Source organism: Artibeus jamaicensis, unplaced genomic scaffold (genome assembly GCF_021234435.1).
Source record: "Artibeus jamaicensis isolate MK-2021 breed Jamaican fruit bat unplaced genomic scaffold, CSHL_Jam_final contig_444, whole genome shotgun sequence".
NCBI lineage: Eukaryota > Metazoa > Chordata > Mammalia > Chiroptera > Phyllostomidae > Artibeus > Artibeus jamaicensis.
The window spans coordinates 9,124,513-9,144,180 of record NW_026521831.1 but is presented as its reverse complement, the minus strand read 5'-3'; the positions used below and the strand labels follow the sequence as shown (position 1 = coordinate 9,144,180).

The 19,668-nt window shown below is 41.9% G+C and overlaps 1 protein-coding gene across 3 annotated transcripts in view; it reads right to left on the bottom strand.

Moving 5' to 3' along the window:
• The window catches only part of TC2N (tandem C2 domains, nuclear), a 39,078-nt gene extending 22,963 nt beyond the window's left edge, over positions 1 to 16,115 (bottom strand). Inside the window, exons 1-4 of one of the 3 annotated variants that reach the window (XM_037130340.2) lie at positions 16,016 to 16,115; positions 12,360 to 12,482; positions 10,839 to 11,072; positions 372 to 539 (exon numbers count right to left, since the gene is read on the bottom strand). In XM_037130340.2, coding sequence (XP_036986235.2) covers positions 372 to 539; positions 10,839 to 11,072; positions 12,360 to 12,426 — 469 coding nt within the window. In that variant the 5' untranslated portion in view covers positions 12,427 to 12,482; positions 16,016 to 16,115. Of the gene's footprint in view, positions 1 to 371; positions 540 to 10,838; positions 11,073 to 12,359; positions 12,483 to 15,893 lie in introns of all 3 variants that reach the window. The other 2 variants (XM_037130341.2, XM_037130339.2) reach the window with 2 other exon arrangements.
• Positions 16,116 to 19,668: the final 3,553 nt, after the last annotated feature.

Here is a 19,668-nt window from a genome sequence, read left to right as displayed (position 1 = left end):
TAGAACTCACTAGCACACATAACTTAATAATCTTTCCATTTTTATATTAGATGTAATACCACCAAGAAGTCCTGATGTTTATATCACTTCTGAAGCCTGCTTTTCTCTTATTTGTAAATTGTTTTTTATAAGACTCAAGCCTTCCAGGGTCTTAGATTTAATTTGACTTGTCCATTTGCTAAAAAACACAAGGAGCCACCTCTCCTACACCAGGTGGAGACGTGAAGAGAAGAAAGGAGAGTCTGATAGGAGTCTGACGGGCGCTGGTCTTTTTGACTAAACCTCTTTTGTACATGTTCAATAAAAAGCTGAACTCTGAGAAAGAAAGAAAAAAAACACAAAGAGGAGAAAAAACAAAAAAACATCCAAACCTGATCCATATAGTCTTGTGGCTTTTAAACACGGAGGAATGCGCCGACTCAAATCTGGTGAAACGCGCCGACTCATATAGAATGGGTTGTACACGTCATAGCTGGGTCCAGGATGGGATGAGCTGGAAAGTTCTGCCTTTCGATCTCCAAAAGATGCTCTGGCAGATCCTGAAAGCAAATGTTTCTAAAGTTTTATGACATCCTTTACTTGAAGTTATTAGCCAATAGTTGGTGCATTCAAGGCAAAGGAAAAAAAATTTGTCTTGAATAACATTCAATACTGACCCACATGTGGTTGGGATCTAAATAAGCACACATTGACTGGGCTCTAATTGTGTGGAGGATTCTGCCAGGGGTCAGCCATGAAGCCTGCTCTCAAGGCAGTCTGGGAGACAGCCACCATTTTTCTTTGCCCCTAAGCACACACTCCCAAATGTTGTGCATAATTCTATATTTTATAACCAGAGTTTCCTTGTATTTTTCTGCTTATACAAAAGACATCTTATAAGTAAAAAGACTATCTTTTTTTGGAAGTGTACTCTTTTCATGAAGACCAGGACATTTATACAAATGACCACATGCCGAGAAACACAGAGCAAGTCTCAATAAATGTTAAAGCACTGATATCCTACTGAGTATGTTCTCTAACACCAATACATTGAGGTTAGAAATAAATTGCAAGATAAATAAAAATAGTTACATTAAACATTAAGGACCAAAAATAATTTAAAAAGTAATCTTCAAAGAAAACAAGACTGAAAGATTTGCTCTGCTTCATATTAACAACAGAATATTGGCACAATGATAAGATCAAGGGAACAGAATAGAGGACCCAGAGAGAGGCACCATTTTACGGACAGTTGATTTATAACCAACACGGCACTGCACAGCAGTAGGGAAAAAATGGTCTTTTCACTAAAAGGTGATAAGAGAACTGAATATTGATATAGAAAAAAACCCTTCAGCCCAACTAAATATAGCCACAAAAAATTAATGTGCATTTTAGCTCTAAATTAAATGTTAAAGGCAAACCAATAAAACTTCTATATTAAGTAAGTCTATAAGAAAATCTTCATGGCCTTAGGGCAGAGAAGCACTCTTAAAGGGAACACAGCATTAATCAAAAAATGTTAATAAACTCAACTACATTACAATTGAAATTTTACAATCTGTCAAAAGAATAGTTAGGAGAGTAAAGCAGTAACCCGCAGAGTGGGAGAAGGTGTGTGCACTGAAGATAACCGACAAAGGGCTCACACCCAGAAGTTAGGAGGAATCCCCCCAAATCAGGGAGAGAAACAAGCCTGCCTATGTGCAAATTAGCTCAGACTTCAGCAGACACTTTGGAAGGGTCCGTCCAACCAAAGAGCCAATAAACATGACCCGGTGCTCATCTCACTGGTCACGACAAAAATGTAGATGAAAATGCTAGTAAGATACAACTTCATGCTCACCACAATTATTAAAATTAAAAAGCCTGACAGTAGCAAGTGTTGCCAAGAATGTAGAGTGATATGAACTATCAGACTCTGCTGATGAAAATGTACATTGATATGGTCACTGTGGAAAACAGTTTGCTAATTTCTACTAAAGCTAAAGATATTTATACCATGTGACCTCAAAATGCCATTCTGGGACGCATGCACAACTGAAAAACTTACATATTTACACCAAGAAACAAGAATGCTGACAAGCATCGTTACCCATAATAGCCAAAAACCGGGAAAAACTCGTGTCCGACAGTAACACAGATGGACCGCGGGATACACTTACTGTGTATCCTGCACATGGCGTGTTTTTTTTATGACACATAAAAACATACCATGGCTGAGATTCCGCATATCTAACAAGCTCTCAAGAAATGAATGGGCACCCCCACTGCTGGTCTGTGGTCTACACTGTGAGTGACAAGGGCAAGATCAGCATTGGCCAACAGAAAGATAATAAAACAAGAATGAAAAATGAAGGGCTTTGGGCAAGATGGAGGCATAGGTGGAAACACTTTGCCTTTTTGCACAACCAAATCTAAAAACAACAAAGTTTTAGCAACAATAAACACAGCCAAGCCACAGAAAATTGAACAATACAGAGTCCGACAACAATGAACCACTCAGCTAGACCGGTAAGAGAGGTGGAGCCAGCAGCAGAGCAGGTTGGGCAAAAAAGATCCCCCGACCCAGGTGCGCAGGCAGCCAAGGGCGCGGATCCCAGGTGTGGGGTAGTGATGGGCGGACCCAGTGAAGGCGCAGGGCAGCTGGCTGATGGGTCACACATTTGCACGCAGAGAAACCAGCGAAGAAGCCAGCATTGAGACAGACTGGGCAGGCCCCAGCAGCAGGAAGGAGCAGAGGGAACTGCTATTGCTCCCTCTCTGACCCCGCCCCCACATACAGCATCACAACCCAGCGACCTGGGTGGCCCCGCCCTGGTGAACACCTAAGGCACCTCTCCTCATATGTAACAGGCACAGATAAAAACATGGCTCAAGAACAACTCAGAGGCCCAGAGCCCATAAATCTAAGCAATGAAGAAATAGCCAAACTTTCAGATGCACAGTTCAAAACACTGGTGATCAGGATGCTCACAGAACTGGCTGATTTTAGTCACAAATTAGAGGAACAGGTGAAGGCTAAACTAATTGAAATGAAGGGAATTGCACAGGAAACCAATAGTGATGGAAAGGAAACTGGGACTCAAATCAAAGGAGTGGACCAGAAGGAAGGAAAAAATGACCAAACAGAAAAATATGAAGAAACAAGAATTCAAAAAAAATGAGAGGCTTAGGAACCTCCAGAACATCTTTAAATGTTCCAACATCCAAATTATAGGGGTACCAGAAGGGGAAGAGGAACAGCCACGAGTGGAAACCTTATTTGAACAAATAATAAAGGAGAACTTCCCCATTCTGGCAAAGGAAATAGATTTCCAGGAAATCCAGGAAGCTCAGAGAGTCCCAAAGAAGTTGGACTCAAGAAGGAACACACCAAGGCACATCATAATTATATTAGCCAAGATTAAAATGAAGGAGAGAATCCTAGAAGCAGCAAGAGATAAGGGGACAGTCACCTACAAAGGACTTCCCATCAAACTGTCAGCAGATTTCTCAAGAGACCTTACAGGCAAGAAGGGGCTGGAAAGAGGTATTCCAAGTCATGAAAACCAAAGACCTACAACCAGCATTACTCTATCCAGCAAAGCTTTCATTTAGAATGGAAGGACAGATAAAGTGCTTCTCAGATAAGATAAATTTCAAAGAGTTCATTATCACCAAGCCATTATTATATGAAATGTTAAAGGGACTTACCTAAGAAAAAGAAGATAAAAAAAGATGAACAGTGAAAGGACAGCAAACTCACAGTTATTAAGAACCACACCTAAAACAAAAGCAAACTAAGAGGACAGCTAGATCAGGAGCAGAAACCATAGGAATAAAGATCTCATGGAGGGTTAGCAATAGGGGAGTGGGAGAAGGAGAAGGGGAGAGAAGGTACAGAAAATAAGTAGCTTAGAAGGTAGATAGAAAATAGATAGGGGAGAGGGTAAGAATAGTATGGGAAATATAGAATCTAAAGAAGTTGAGATGCGTGGTCATAAACTAAAGGGGGGAATGGGGGGAGGGGTGGGCAGGGTGGAGGGGGATAAATAGAACAACTGTAATGGCATAATCAATAAAAAAAAGAATAAAAAATGAAAAAAAAACCCACATCATGGTGCGCTGCACAGAAACACTACTACGTGTCATCCACTGGGAACGGAATGGACACATACACTGCGTACATATAAAAATAAACTGAAGCTGCCCATAAACAGAAGAACATATGCTGAATATGCGATTTCATTTATATACAAGTTTGAAAACAAGAAAAACAAAAGCCGTAAACTGTAACATTTAGGAATACTTAGGTGGGAAAAGGAAGAAAAGCAAGAAGGTGACAACTGTAACAACTGGGTCACCGATCACCCTGAAGTGACTGGAAAGGGGACGGCGGGGGGGCTTTGGGAGTGCGCTGATGCTCCCTCACTCGATGGTGACTGCACACATGGTTTGCTTTGTGATAAATCAGTAAGCTGTGTATTTCTTTGTTCCTTTTTCCTTCGTGTTTTATATTTATTTTTTCTTTTTAAAATACATTTTCTTGATTATGCTATTACAGTTATCCTAATTTTTCCCCCTCTGTCCCCCTCCACCCAGTAATGCCCACTTAGTTCATGTCCATGGGTAGTACATATAAGTTCTTTGGCTTCTCCATTTCCTATACTGTTCTTAACCTCCCCCTGTCTATTCTGCACCGACCATTTATGCTTTTTATTCCCTGTACCTTTCCCCCCTTGTCCTCTTTTCACCTCCAGGCTGATAACCCTCCGAGTGATCTCCACTTCTGTTCCTTTTCTGCTTGTTTTCTTAGTTTGTTTTTTACATTTGGTTGTTGATAGTTGTGAATCTGTTGTCATTTTAATGTTCATAGTTGTGATTTTTTTATATAGTTCCTTTTAACATCTTATATAGTAATTGTTTGGAAATGATGAACTCGTTGAACCTGACCTTATCTGAGAAGCACTTTATCTGCCCTCCCATTCTAAATGAGAGCTTTGCTGGATAATCTAGGTTGTAGGTCCTTTCCTTTCGTGACTTTGAATACTTCTTTCCAGCCCCTTCTTGCCTGCAAGATCTCTTTTGAGAAATCAGTGGACAGTCTTATGGGAACTCCTTTGTAGCTAACTACTTGCTTTTCTCTTTCTGCTTTTAAGATTCTGTTTTTATCTTTAACCTTTGACATTTTAATTCTGTTGTCTTGGTGTGGTCCTCTTCAGGTCCACCTTGTTTGGGACTCTGTGCTTCCTGGATTTGTATGTCTATTTCCTTCACCAAATTAGGGAAGTTTTCTTTCATTATCTTTTCAAATAAATTTTCAATTTCTTGCTCTTCCTTTTCTCCTTCTGGCACCCCTATGATTCAGATGATGTTTAGAGATGTTACAGAGGCTCTGTATTCAACCCTCATTTTTTAAATTCTTTTTCTTCTTGCTGAAAATGTTTTTTTTCAGATTGAATGCTTTTATCTTCTTTATGTTCCAAATCATTGATTTGATTCTTAGCTTCATCCCCTCCACTGTTGGTTCTCTTTATTTCTTTTAGATTTTTCCTTATTTTACTTAATGCAACCTTCATTTCTGCCTGGGTCTCCTTTATGCTGTTGCAGTCCCCAATGAGTTCTCTCAGCATCCTGATAACCAGTGTTTTGAACTCTGCATCTAATAGGTTGCTTATCTCCATTTCTTTAGTTAGTTTCTGGAGTTTTGTTCTGTCCTTGATTTGGGCCATATTTCTTTGTCTCCTCAATTTCGCAGCCTCCCTGTTTGTTTCTGCGCATTGGATAGAGTTGCTTTGACTCCCTGCCTTAGTAGCATGGCCTACTATCGAAAAGGCACCTGTAAATTGTATGGGGCAGAGCCTTAGCTAATTGCCGGGGCAGGGCAACATGTTTCACTGTTTTGTGGCTCTGTGTCAGGGGAGGGCTTGAAGAGGGGACAATGCTGCAGCCTGGCCTCTGGAGATTTGCCCGGGAGGAAGCTGTCTTCCAGCACTCGCCCTGTTTCCGGTCACTTGTGCCCTTCCAGCTGCTGCCCCAGTGCTGAATCCCAGAGGGGGTGAGTCTGCATAAGTCCTGAGAACTTTGTGGGCCCTTTAAGAGGAGCCTCCGGAGAATCCTGCAGTTTCTTCTGCCACCCCAACCCCCACTAGTTTTTACAGCCTGAAGTTATGGGGACTTATCACCTTGGTGTTGGAAGCCTAGGCTGGGTGGTCTGGTTTGGGGCTGGGATTGCTCGCTCCCCAGGTATCTCCCCTCCCGAGGTTCACACACACACACACACACACCCCACCCCACCCCCCGTCTCCACCCTCCTACTGGTCTGGATGAAGACGGCTGCTTTCAATCCTTGGTTGCCAGACTTCCACAAGGCCCGGTTTTCAGAAAACTCTGGGTGGTATTTGTTTTTTGGTCTAGCTGTAATTTCTGCTGTGGTTGTGCGAGGAGGCAAAGCGTGTTTACCGCACCTCCATCTTGACCGGAAGACCACATGTTCTATATTTAAATCAATTTTTGATAGCTAATGATCACATTGGAAATTATACATACACATAAAGTTGTTTTTAAATATTTAAATTATTACCATGTTTTAACTCTTTTTGTCCCATTTAAATGGAACCAACAGTATAAACCAGTCTTTTCTGAATTATGCTAAAGAATAAAACAGTTTCACACTGAGTGTAGAAAAGAAAAAATATGGGATGATGACGTGAGAGATTTTATACTCATCCTGATTCAAAAAACTGTGTGTCCAATCCAAGCGCAGTGCACAGCCATGGGGGTGCCAAAGGGGCTTATGGCGCCAGAGAGCCTCGTCGAGTCTGTGCCCCTACAGCACACACCTGAGTCATGCAGCACGTGAACGCTGCTATGAAAGTGTGTTTATGGTAACGAGTAGAGCACTGTCGACAGTAGGTGGCACCAAAAAGGACTCCCTACCTTTATGGCTGTATCTAAAACGGAAAAGTCTGATTTCATGTTTCCTTTGTAAGTAAGCCACTACTGAATTCCAATTTTCCCCTCAAACAGCATACAGCGACACCCCTTTTTAAGTTCAGGAAGAATGCCTCTCAATTTAGAGAACCACAGCGCTGTAAGAGTAAACGTAAAGTAACAAAATTCTCTACACCTCTCAAAAGCCCTATGTAACATTTCAACATTAAAATGCATTCTCTGATGGGCAGGTGGATGGGCAATAGGTAGACAGGTGATAAAGCGAGCCCAGTAAAATGTGAACAACAGGATCTGCTACCAAAGCAGCTCATCATCAAGCAAGCAATGCAACAAAACGAATTTCAAATATTTGAACACAACTTCAGTCACTACTCATGCAGGTCTGCTAAATCTTTCTAGATTCCCCTATGGGCTCATCACCGACAGAGGCACATACACACACAGCTTACACAGGTTTGCTTCTTTAATTAGGTACGAAGGCCACCTTCTTGACTACAGTATACAAAGTAATTCTCTCTCCAGTGTGCTAAAAATCAGATGGCTTCACTACATTGTTCGTGAGGCTATAATTTAAGCATAAACAAATTTCTTACTTATTCAACTCAAAAGTAATGTTTTCTAGTGATACAATTAAAAAAAGAGAGAAAAATAAAAACGACCACATATTGCCAGATAGGTATTTCTTACTTATCTTCAGATTATTCAAACAAACAAACATAAAATACCCCAAATGTCTAAAAATAGATAATTTATTAGATACATTGTGGTTCACCCATATAATTTAATACTATGGAGCCATTAAAAAGCAATGAATTTGAAAACATGTTCATAATATACGATGTGAATAAAACAAATGACAAGACTGTTTATATGGCTTAATCCCAATGTTGTTAAACAAGTACGAGAGGAAGAAAAAATCAATTAATCATGGTATCCTGTGAGCCAGAGGTTTTAAAAACTACTTTTTAGAGATACTGCTGATACATAAAAAATAAGGCACAGGGTCCATCTTTCCTCGTTTGTTTAAACAAATACACCACTCCTACCAGGCCCTCTCCTACGGATACAACACTAAACTCCAGACCAAAACCAAGACAAACAGACGAAAACCCTGAGGCACTGGAGGGTGAACAACTGCAGAACCTGGACAGGATTTGACTCTTGGAAAAAAAGGAATAGGACACAGTTAGTGACCTGTTTTTAATAACTTTTAGCCTTAAAGGGCAGGCCAAAGTTGGCACTGAGCAAAGCGGATAAAACGCCAATAGAAAATCCAGTCTTTTGGCCTGAAGAACCAGAAGGCAAAGTTCAGAGCAATCATAGTGGCAAGAGAGTGAGGTAGGAATCTTGGAAAGGAGAAAACCCCGAATTATGTGACTAAAGTCTGCTCAAATACCTAGCTGATCCCTGAGCCGCACATGTGCGGGAGAGACTCCAACTAAGGACGATAAAACTAAGCCGAGCTAAGAGCTGCCACTACCAAGCTGCAGAGTCCAGCCAAGTTAATTGTCTGCTGAAAAAAAAGAAAAGAAAAAAACCTTCTGAGTAATAAAACAGATTCTAGAGTCTCTACAACATAACATCCAACATCCAGAATACGGTCTAAGGTTACCCCCAAAGAAACAAGAGAATATTACCCATTAAAAAAAAAAGGCAATACACAAAATCCAAACCTAAATGACCTAGATGTTAGAATTTGTAGACAAAGATGTTAAAGCTCACCCCTGACTGGTGTGGCTCAGTTGGTTGGGCATCGTCCTGCAAACTAAAAGGTAGCCAGTTCGACTCCTGGTCAGTGCACATGCCTGGGCTGCAGGTTCAGTCCCTGGTGGAGGCGCATGTGAGAGGCGACCCACCAATGTCTCTCCCTCTCTTTCTCCCTACCTTCCCCCCTCTCTAAAAATACATAATTAAAATCTTTTTTTAAAAGCTCAATGACATAAAAGAAAATAGGCTCACAATAATAAAAAATAACAATAGCAAAGACAGAACTATAGAAAAGAACCAAATATAAATTCTACAGCAAAAAATTACAATGCCTAAAATATAAAATTCATTGGATGGGCTTAACAGCTCCATCGATAACAAAGTAAAAACACAATGAACTTGAGATTAGATCAGTATTATCCAATTGTAAGAACAGAGAGAAAAAAAGATTGGGGGAAAAAAGTCTCAGGGATACCTATAACAATATCAAAAGGTCCTACGTATATGTAATTAGACCCCAGAGGGAAAGAGAAAGGATGGGGAAGAGAAAAATATTTGAAGAAATAGTCTAGATCTTGATAGGAATTTTGATTACACTGGTATATGCATTTGCCCAAACTCAAAAATTACACACTTAAAACCTGGGCAGCTCATTATGTGGAAAGTGTTTGTTGAAAGAAGAAGGCTAAACTGACATTGAACTCTAGTAAATGATGTATATATGCAAATATTTAGAGGAAGTCTACTGATATCCACAATTTACTCCGACATGCATTCTCCCCCACAAAATGGATTAGTAACACAGAGCGGAATGGATAGATATGTGATAACAAGTATAGGAAAATGTAAATGTAAGAATCTATGTGGTGGATGTAAGAGGTCTGTCCAGAAAGTATCCAGCCACATAAGATGAAAAATGGAGTGACATTCACTGAAGAAGATACGAGGTACGACAAACACTGTACGTAGGATAATGACGCCTCAGTCCTCTTCAACGTAGGCACCGTGGGGCCTCACACAGTTCTCCCAATAGCCATCAGCTGCCCCGTTGTATTTTCCTGAATCTCATTGATGGTCTGAAATCTCTTCCCTTTCAAAGGTGATTTTAGTTTCAGGAAAAGCCAGAAGTCGCAGGACACCAAATCTGGGCTGCAGCGGGGCTGAGTCATCTGGTAACTTGATGTTTCACCAAAACACTCTGCACAAGACATGGGCATCAGTGGGGGCATTGCAGTGATGAAGCTGCCAATCACCAGTTGCCCACAGCTGTGGCCTTCTGAATCATTGAATAGTTTCCACAGAGGAATTTCAAGCTTAATGCAAAATTCGATGCAGATTCATTGCTCTACTCACTCAGTCATTTGAATGTGACGGCCACACAGCACGCATGCTCACTCACCGGTGTCTACTGCCCCCACTGACTGACTAGTGCAGTGAAGTTGTCATTGTTCACTCATGTGCATTCCAGTCCACTCTCCTTGGCTGCCAGGTTACATCAATGTGACGCAAACCATTCTTGTTATATTAACAATGACTGGACATTTTCTGGACAGACCATGTAGTTGGGTATTCACCATTAAGTTCTTTTAATTTTTCTGTATGTTTGAAATTTTTCATAATAAAATTTTGAGGGAAAATAATCATTGTAGCTGACTGCTTCAATCCACTAAAACAAAATTATTTTTTTTTAATACAAGAGTTACATGTTGTTTCCTCTTCGTTAGTTCAGTGGCCCCTACAACATCAGCCAAAATTCAGTCAACGAATCCACCTCATTGGAGCAGCTGGTTAGCCTGGTAACTGTATCTGCAGACTGGGAAGTGAGGCGGTGTGGGAAGATGAGAGGGGAGAAAGGCTACTTCATGCTTCCTTATTTCTTTTAACACTAAACTTTAGAAGACAGTAGACAAATGTTCTCCATGTTTACTAATCAAATGCAGAATGATCCCTCTATTTTTCTTTCTAGGTGTGTGAAGAGTAACTGATGTGCTATGGTTATATTATTCCTTTAAGAGAGACCAAACCTACATACAAATGTCTTGTATTATGATCAGACACTATACCTTAAGTTCTTCTAGAGAAAGAACAAAACGTAAAAAGGGAAATACAACATCTGTGTATAAAAGGTGTATCTTTATGTTAAAGATACAAAAAAGCACCATAATAGCATTTAAAGGCTGTGTGTTGATTTTAAACTCTGCCATTTTATCTCTTACCTTCAAGTTCTTCTAGATGTGAAGGGGTTCCTTGTATCCTGGGCTGAACGTACGACAACTTAAACGTGGGCACCACGAAGGGTACCTGTTTGCCATCCGGTGGTAATCTGGAAAGTAAGTAATCCTCAGTGCAGCCGACCTGCGGCTTCACAGAGACGGCGCTCAGCGGGGGCACGCACACGGGAGCACGGTGACAGTCTGGGACTGCTGCTTTCAGGTCCCCTTCTGCTGAGACTGCGTGGGAAAGAAGGGGGCGGAAAGACAAAGGTCACATACATGCATGCTGATTTGCATATAATAATCCAAGCCTAACATGCTCGGTACTTACTCAATCATTTTAGAACAAACTGCTGCTACATAAACTACTCTGGGGCCCGCCTACCAAGCACATCTGGACTCGACATCAATTCTGTCCAGCCAATACTTGAGCAATGAGTATGCTATTGTCAAAGAATATTAATTTATTATCATGATAAGCTTAGTTTATAGAGTCTCATTACCACAAGAGTTCATAGATGAAAAACAAGTTTATTTTCAAGTTAATTACACAGTACTTTCAAGTAAAGTCTAGTCATTTAAAACTACTCTCAACAGAGCAATTCTTGTTGTGAATGCTAATGGTAAACATCAGTCTTAAATACATAAAGCAACTCTAACAGAAGCTAAATTGAGGTCTCTGAGTCTATGAAAATCTTCACCCAATCACAAAATAAAACATACATTGACCCAAATATTATAGCAACCCTCCCTGTGCTGGCATCTCTGACCTACGTTGTTCACGCTCTAAAACAACATGTGACTCCTAAAACACGTGAGTTAGGATGGAGAGGTTAGGGACACCCAGAGTTAATCTGGGAATAATCAGTATTGTCTACAGGATGAATAAAAGTGCAACTACCATTGTGTATTGATTTATAAAATGTTTTAATGCAAAAAAGAAGCCTTCATACTCAAATATACTTGGAAACTATGCTCTAGACTAAGAAATACAAGAAAGCCAATGAAAAGTGAAGTTCTGGTCATAGCCCTGAAGAGGTGAGGAAACCAGGCAATAGGAAGGGAAATGGCCAGGACTCCTTGACAAATGTGGGTCTTGACAAGTTTGTGGGCCTCTTTCCTCCTTGTGTCCTTCCCCTCCACTGGTCATTCACCCACAAAAGGCATTTTTAATGCACTGTTTATAAAATGGACATTAAAACATTTGCCAGAGTACGCTGTCCCCCAAACACACACCGTACTTCCCTCTCTACCTTGGCCTACATTTCATCCACCTGTAACATTCATGCCCAATGCTCAGCTTCTCTTACTTCCTTCTCCCCACTCAGCTTGCTAAAATCCTCTTCATACTTCCACACCCACTGCCATCTTCCTTTTGGGATCGTCCCGGGGCGCCTCCTGCTTACCTAATGTGCCTTATGTCTCTACCTCTCCCATTAAGTTAGGATATATGTCTCATTTACCCTGATACGACAGAATGCCACAAATAAATGTTTGTTGAAGTCAAAGTAAAATGCAACTTACAGTTGTGCTTTTCTGTTTCACCATAGAAACATCCTCTACAGCAAGTCTTCACAAATTCTGTTGCCATTACATTCAATTTCTAATACCGAGCACAAGATACAAATTTCCGATTTTAATATTAATCTGTTGTAGAAGAGAAAACAATTTTAAATGGTCATGCTCAATGCTATTAGGTATCACTGCATACAATAAATCATATTATCCACCTTTCTAAGATGTTCAAAAGTTTAGAGGACAATAAATTTTTGTTCCTGTATGTAATTTTTGTATAACCTTGGCTCCTTATATGTTAATAAAATAACATGCTTAAAAATTACTAAGTGAACAATTTCAATTTTAATCTGGAAAAAAGAAAATCTCAACTCTCAATATTCTCTTTAGCCTTACATATCTCAATTGATGACTAAGCAAAATTTGAAACAAAATGGCACTCATAGAAAAAGTGTGAGAAAAACTTCACCTGCTCCAGATCGATTCCTTTGGTAACCCAAAGACTCTATCATGGGGGCCAATAAACAAATGCCTTCATACTTTGTGAGACAGTTTAACGCTTAGAATTACACTAATAGAAAAATATATCTTAAACATGGCAACACACACACACAACACCAGCTAAGTCATAAATAAGATATATTAGAAAAAGGGGAGTCTGTTTAAAATTCATCTGAAATATAAGACTGTATAGGAAGTTCATGTCCAGGAGACACATTTATTGCAGGGACAGTGCACCAATGACAAGGAGTCACATTTCGCAGACAAGCTAGACCGGCATTCGAGAGCAAGGCTCCCGACTTTCCAGGCAACTGTATATTACTATTTAAATGGTGTGCTTTCTTCTACTCTGTTTTATAGCTTTATTGAGGTACAATTGACTTACAGTAAGTGGCACACATTTAACATACAATTACATGAGTCAGACATAGGCATACGCTGAGGAAAGCATCTTCACCACCAAGAAAATGAATACAGCCATGATCCCCCAAAGCTTCCTCATCACACCCCTTTTTAACCCAGCCTTCCTGACTTTCCCTTGCCCCCACTCTTGAGTAACCACTGATCTGTGTTCTGTACTTTAGGCCAATTTGCATTCTCTAGAAATTGGTCAGGTACAGTTTGGACATGATTTATGTACGTATTTTGCTTTAGCAGATACTGCCAGAGTTCTGTAAAATGCACCGATTCACACTGCTGCCAGCGGAGAATGAGAGTCCCCCATGGTCCCACAAGCTTGCTCACCCTCCACGATGGCCCCATTTTAGCTCTTTTCATATTCCTAAGGAAAATATATCCAAAACTGCTTGTCTGAACAACAACCAAAAAAATGTAAACTTTCGATGGTGACTGAAGTGGAATTCATTACAAAGAAATTTTAATCTAAGGGCACTTTCCCTGGAATGCACAACAATCATCGAAGCAAAGGCCCTGACTAATGCATGCCTCGTGGATTTAGTCAAAACGTATGATTTCTGCAGCAGAGTTCTAGAAGAGCCGCTGAAACACACATGAAAGAATCATAGGATTGAAAGCGAGCTGGGTAGTCAGTGCCCTGGACTCAGTGAAATGCAGGCCAACAACTGCACCTCGACTTTAACACTGGTAACAACCCCCGAACCCAGCAGATCAAAATGCCACTAAAATTGTGTTGTCCTTTGGCCAGCGGCAGGGGGGGGCGGATGGAACGCCCTTCTAATACTGCAGCTCCATCAGTACGCTCTGATACTGGCTCTGGGCTGCTGCTGAACCATGAGGGAGGAACCGTGCTATGAAATGCATTTTGATGTAAAGGTATTTTCCTTATCTCCATCTGACTCTAAAGTCCCCTCTACTGCCTTGTCACTTCTTTGAAAAAAAAATAAGGGCTCAACCATCACTACCTTTATTTCTTCATCCTCTACTCCTCAAAGACACTCAAATTTGGCTTCCAGCCATATCATTTTATTTAAATTATGTTTGCTGAAATCAATGACCCCTCCTTCCTAGCAAAGCCAATAGGCACTTTATCAGCTCCCATGTCCCTGATTCTTGGAACTCGTCTGACTCTGAGATTTCTTTCTCCAACCCATTTCCTCTCTTGGCTTCCATGACCCCACGGTCTGCGCCCTCTCCTCTCCTTTCTTCCCTGGCTGGGCCCACCTACCCCTTAAACATTGGCATTCCCCTTCCTTGGTCTTCCTCTGCTTGAATGACTTCTTCCTCTCTCACAGAATTAACTTCCACCAGCCAGATGCTTCCAACACTCACAGTCTGATCCTGACTTCAGAATATCCTGACACCAATAAATTGTATCAATAAAATGCCCCCCTGGACAGCCCTGCCACATGTCTCGAGAGAACCTCGAACTCACCTTGTCTCTACCTGATTAGTCTATCAACTTGTTAATTTTATTCATAAGTTAAATTTATGAATTGAATTATTACAATAAATAATTCAAGAAGAGCCAATAAAACACAAGAGATCCTTAAAATAATTTTCTTAAAGGGTAAAAAAGCTCAATTTTTTATGAAGTCTTTTCCCCCACTTATGAAGGTAAACTCAGTCATTAGTAAAAACAACAAAATACAAAAGATGATACAAAAGCAACCCTGGAATCCCAGCTCTCAAAAGCAAGCAATAGCAACATTTCCTTCTGAAAAAACAATTTTTAATCTTGAAAGAGGTACACATCAAAATACTAAATTGGTAAATAGGGGATGGTGGTGTTATTAACTCTATATTTCCAGGCCTTTTTTTTTTTTTAACTTAACTCTATTAACTGCCTACTTGGAGTTAGAATCAGTATACTATATTAAAAACAAAAGCATGCTGTGTTTTAAGTATTTTACAGGAATCAGTGCTTTTGGCTTGGCATCTCTCTCACCCGTACCTGGACATCTGTGTGCAGTGGTATATTCCTTTACTTAAAGGAAGCCATTGCAAACATACACAGACGCACAAAACACTGGGAGAAACATGCGAAATCTAACATCTAGCTGGGTAGACCATGTGTGTTTTGCAAAAGCCATAGTAAAGTGACGTTTTAACACCTCTCTGCCACTTCAAAAAGCTCAGAAACACTCCGCTAATCAGTTCTCATCTGACTCTCCAGCGAAGGAAGTGCTTTTCCCCTTCCCCTTTCCGGGCCCGGAGCCCACCCCAGCGGGGGGCTCCCCTCCCTCCGGTCCAGGGGTCCCCCAGAGTGGACCGGTGAACCCCACACCCCGTCCTGTTCCATAGGGCGAGTCACTGCCTTCCAGGACGCGGTGATCGCAGCTGTCCAACAACCGTAAGCCTCCCTCGGGCCTCCGCAGAGCAAACTCCAACACAGTCACCGGGGCCGCAACGAAGGAGGCATTTTTTAAAAAGTTTAAGGAGACCAAAAAAACGTGCAGAACAGTCGTAGGACCCTCAGCCCCGCGAGGCACCGGGCAAGGGGTCTACGCGCCGGGGCCCAGGCCGCTCTTACACCCACACCCAACCCCCCCCCCCCGCGCAGGACCCCGGAGGCCAGGACGGGGGTCACTCGAGACCCGCCACGCAGCGCCCCTGACAGCGCACCTGGGCCCTCCGGCTCCCTCCCACGCCGGGACGCCGGGGCGCCGGGGTCTCCACGCGCGGCTCTCAGGGCGCCCTTGCTCCAACACCTTGCGGAGGCTGCACTGTGCGGCCCGGCAGGTTACCTGCTCCAAGCAGCGGACGTTCTGCCGTCGCCGCCCCGCGTAGCGAGTCTCGGTTCACAACGCCGGCGGCGTCCATGGCCCCGCCCCCGTTTCCCCTAATTCACCAACTGCGGTCGGACGGTGCACGCGGAGGGGCGGGGCCGTGCCGAGCGGCGCCCTGGATCAGTGGGTCCGCGGGTCCGCGCACCTGAGCGCACTGCGCCTGCGCCGTCGACTCCTTTCTCCAGTCCGTCTGTTACAGCCCCAACTCTCAGTGAGAGACTCACTTTGAGAAGGTCTAAGGTGAAGCCGGGCAGAGTCTGGAGTGTTTTGAGGGATCAGAAGGGAGATAAAAGATAGAAGAGGAGAGGGAAAAACCATTGGTCTAATGAACCTTTTTGAATAGGGAAGGAGGAAGCATAGATATTTGCCAGAGATATTTCTGCACCCTTTAAGGGGGACGGTGGGGAAGCACAGAACCTTCTTAGTTGTAGTGTTACTGGACTTTAGTGTTTTTATGTCCTAATTATAACGTCTTTGATACTCAGCCCGCATGTCTTCACTTTTGTGGTTTTGCATCTGCCTGCACCTTGCCAGCAGTAGGTATGTTGAAAGGGATCCTAAGGGTATCCGTTGCAATGACCTGGGCCCCATTCTGTGCTGGAATCTAGCGCTGGAATCTGGCGCGGAGTTGGCTGGCCCTTGTCAATTTCGCCTCCCAAGGTAGGAATCGTAACTCTATAGTAGAAAAGTTGTTGAATGAATTCCTAGAGTATCTGTTAGTGAATAGTTTAGTGAGAGGCCAATGATTATAGATTGAAATAAAGGTAATACATTTCTTCCTGTATAGCAGTCTTTCTCCAAGTGGATTCTGTTAATCTCCAGGTCCCAGATATACTGGAAAAGGATTCAGGGTGGGGGCGGGGAGGAGCGTGGGAAGGGGATAAAACCAAGATCAAATTAATCTGGGGAAAGAAACACAATACGGGAGTAGGCAAAAGTAGGTTTAGAGTTGTGAGCATGCAAAACACAGTGTACTATTGTATCATCAATTACTATATTATTTTCCATATGAACAACCATAAACCTACTTTTGCCCACCCCTGTATAGTTGCTCTCCTTGAAATTGATGACACATTTACAGGCCTGAAAACTGTTTTATTTTGTATCATCCTACATTTCTGAAATGTATTTGACCTGAAGGGTGGCAGACTGTGCCACCTTAAAACATACCCCTTTGAATTAAGACCTTCCTTTTTCTTCTTGAAAGCAAAGGAAACGCCAGTGTGAAAGGTGTCTCCCAGAATACCAGAGCGAAAGAAACATTCTGATCACCAGAGATGGGTGTCAAGTTGAGGGAAATATATAGAAACTTTGTTAAACTGACCCTTATCTTCCTAATCACTACACAATTAACTACCATAGCTCGAGTCCCTTTGTCTTGTTGCATTTTCACTATTCACTACTCGTTTTCCAACTTAGTATATAAATGTCTAGCTCTAGCTGCTCCTTCAGGTCTTCACTTTCCTATTCGGGCTCCCCCGTGCATGTAAAATCTGCATGTTTTACTACTATTAGTCTATGTCAATTTAATCTTCATTTCTGGTCAGAAACCCTAAAAAGGTTAAGTTTTACCTCCTCTAGAGACCACTCAACTCTTGAGAAATACCTGTTACAATCCCAGGGTATTAGGGCTTCAATCAACACACTTTGTTAAACATTGCTTTAAAGTTCAAGTACATTTACCATGAATAGTTTTTCACTCTATTACAAATGCTCGCAAAGTTCTGGATGGTTTATACAAAACTTTCCCATGATTCATCTCAGTTCATCTTCACAATTATGATGCAAGTGCTATTGTCCTCATTTTATAGTTGAAGGTATTGAGGATTGAACAAACAGTGGCTGGCCAGAGTCAAGATTGACTCTGGACTTCAGACTCAAAGGCCTTTTAGAGGTATATGATGTGCTGTATTTAAGAGTCAAATGGGAGAGAGAAGGAGAGAGAGAGAGAGAGAAAGAGAAAGGCCAAGGACCTTTACCTAGCTTTTACTCCCTGCAACATCTGACGTCATAGTTCAGAGCACAAAATTGCCACTCAAATGTGTTAAATGAATGAGAAATGGATGAATGCATGAGGGTTCAACAATGCTTATTGAACTGGACTGAGTCCTCCCTCAATGCCCTAACTGAGCAACCTTAACAACCTCTTCACTGATGCAGAAGTTCTAAGAGCAAGACCTCCCCAAATTGTACTTAGTTTTCTTCCGTCTTTCATCTAAAAAAGACTCCTTAGAATAATCCACTCTGTTGACAGAAATAGTTCTTTGAAAACAATGAAACCACTTCCTTTATTTTCCTTGAAATGGGCCTCCTTCCTGTTCCACTCTCAGAGGCGAGGCTGCATTGATCTAAATGGTGGATATTGTACTCACACCTTTCTTTGTGCCCCGGGGGTTAACCTCTTCCCACAAAAGGACGGTTGTGCAACATTCTGAGTAAGTTTTCGTTTTCTGTTTGCTTGCTCTTTAAAATAAAAGTGTGTTTTTAATATTAATGTCTTGTATTACTTGAGGCAGATCTGAAGCACAAAAATAGATTAGGGTTGATGAGGACAAGAGTGCTGTATAGATCTCGCTCTGCCTATCGATTCTTTCAATTGATAGAGACAAATCATTTAATCCCTGTCCTAATCCCTTCTCATTCTTCCTTCATTCAGTGCAGTTTATAAGTGCTTTGTGACCCAGTCCAGCCCTGCCTCTCCGGGCTCACCTCCCACTACCCTCCACCACAAGTTGTTGACTTTCCTAATCAATTGTAGTTCCCTAAATTGCCAAATTTGCACTACTGTTCCCCTTAACTCTATTTTGTGGGTCCCAATTGGCAAATTCTTGTTCATTCAGCTGAAGTATCACCTCTTCTGGAAGGTGGAGCTCCACAGCACACGTCCCAGCGTGAATTAAGTGCCCTTCCTCAATGTTCCCACCGTAACCCACCCATATCTCTGTCACAGCAATGATACAATAGCTGTGGTCATTAACTTCTTTTCCCTTTTCCCACTGAACTCATTCCAGCTGAGTTACCAATGGACAGGAACTGGGACTTCCACCTGTTTCCTGAACACGTAACATAGCACCTGACACATAGAAAGCACTGAAATAGTTGTTGAATGAAAAATCTTTAAAAATATATGAATTCCCAGAGTGCTTATAAAATAATTTCACAAATACAAATGGTCATATCAGTACAATGCAGGGGTAGGGAGGACAGACAGATTCCTGTTTCCCCTTGTTACTCTCTTTCCATGTTCGGCCTTAGAAAAACATCAGGAACAGTTTATGCCTAGGTATTCATTTATTCATCTACTTGTTCAACAAACATTTCTGAGTGGCTATGGTATGCCAGGCACAGTCCTCAGCACTTGCTTCTGAGAGAAAGTGACGTTTCAGCAGAGTCATGAATGCCCGCCAAACCTCGATTCCTTGTTCTGGGCACGAAACTAAGGTCCTTTGTCCATTTCTCTTACATCTGGGGAAGGCCATGTGACCGGTTCTCACCAATGGAATTTGAGCGGAAGTGGAGTTTCACTTCCGACCTAGGCAATGAAGAACTGGTGAGTCTTCTCCACACTCTTTCCCTCTTCCCTTTAAACCATCGCCAACGCAGATAATGAG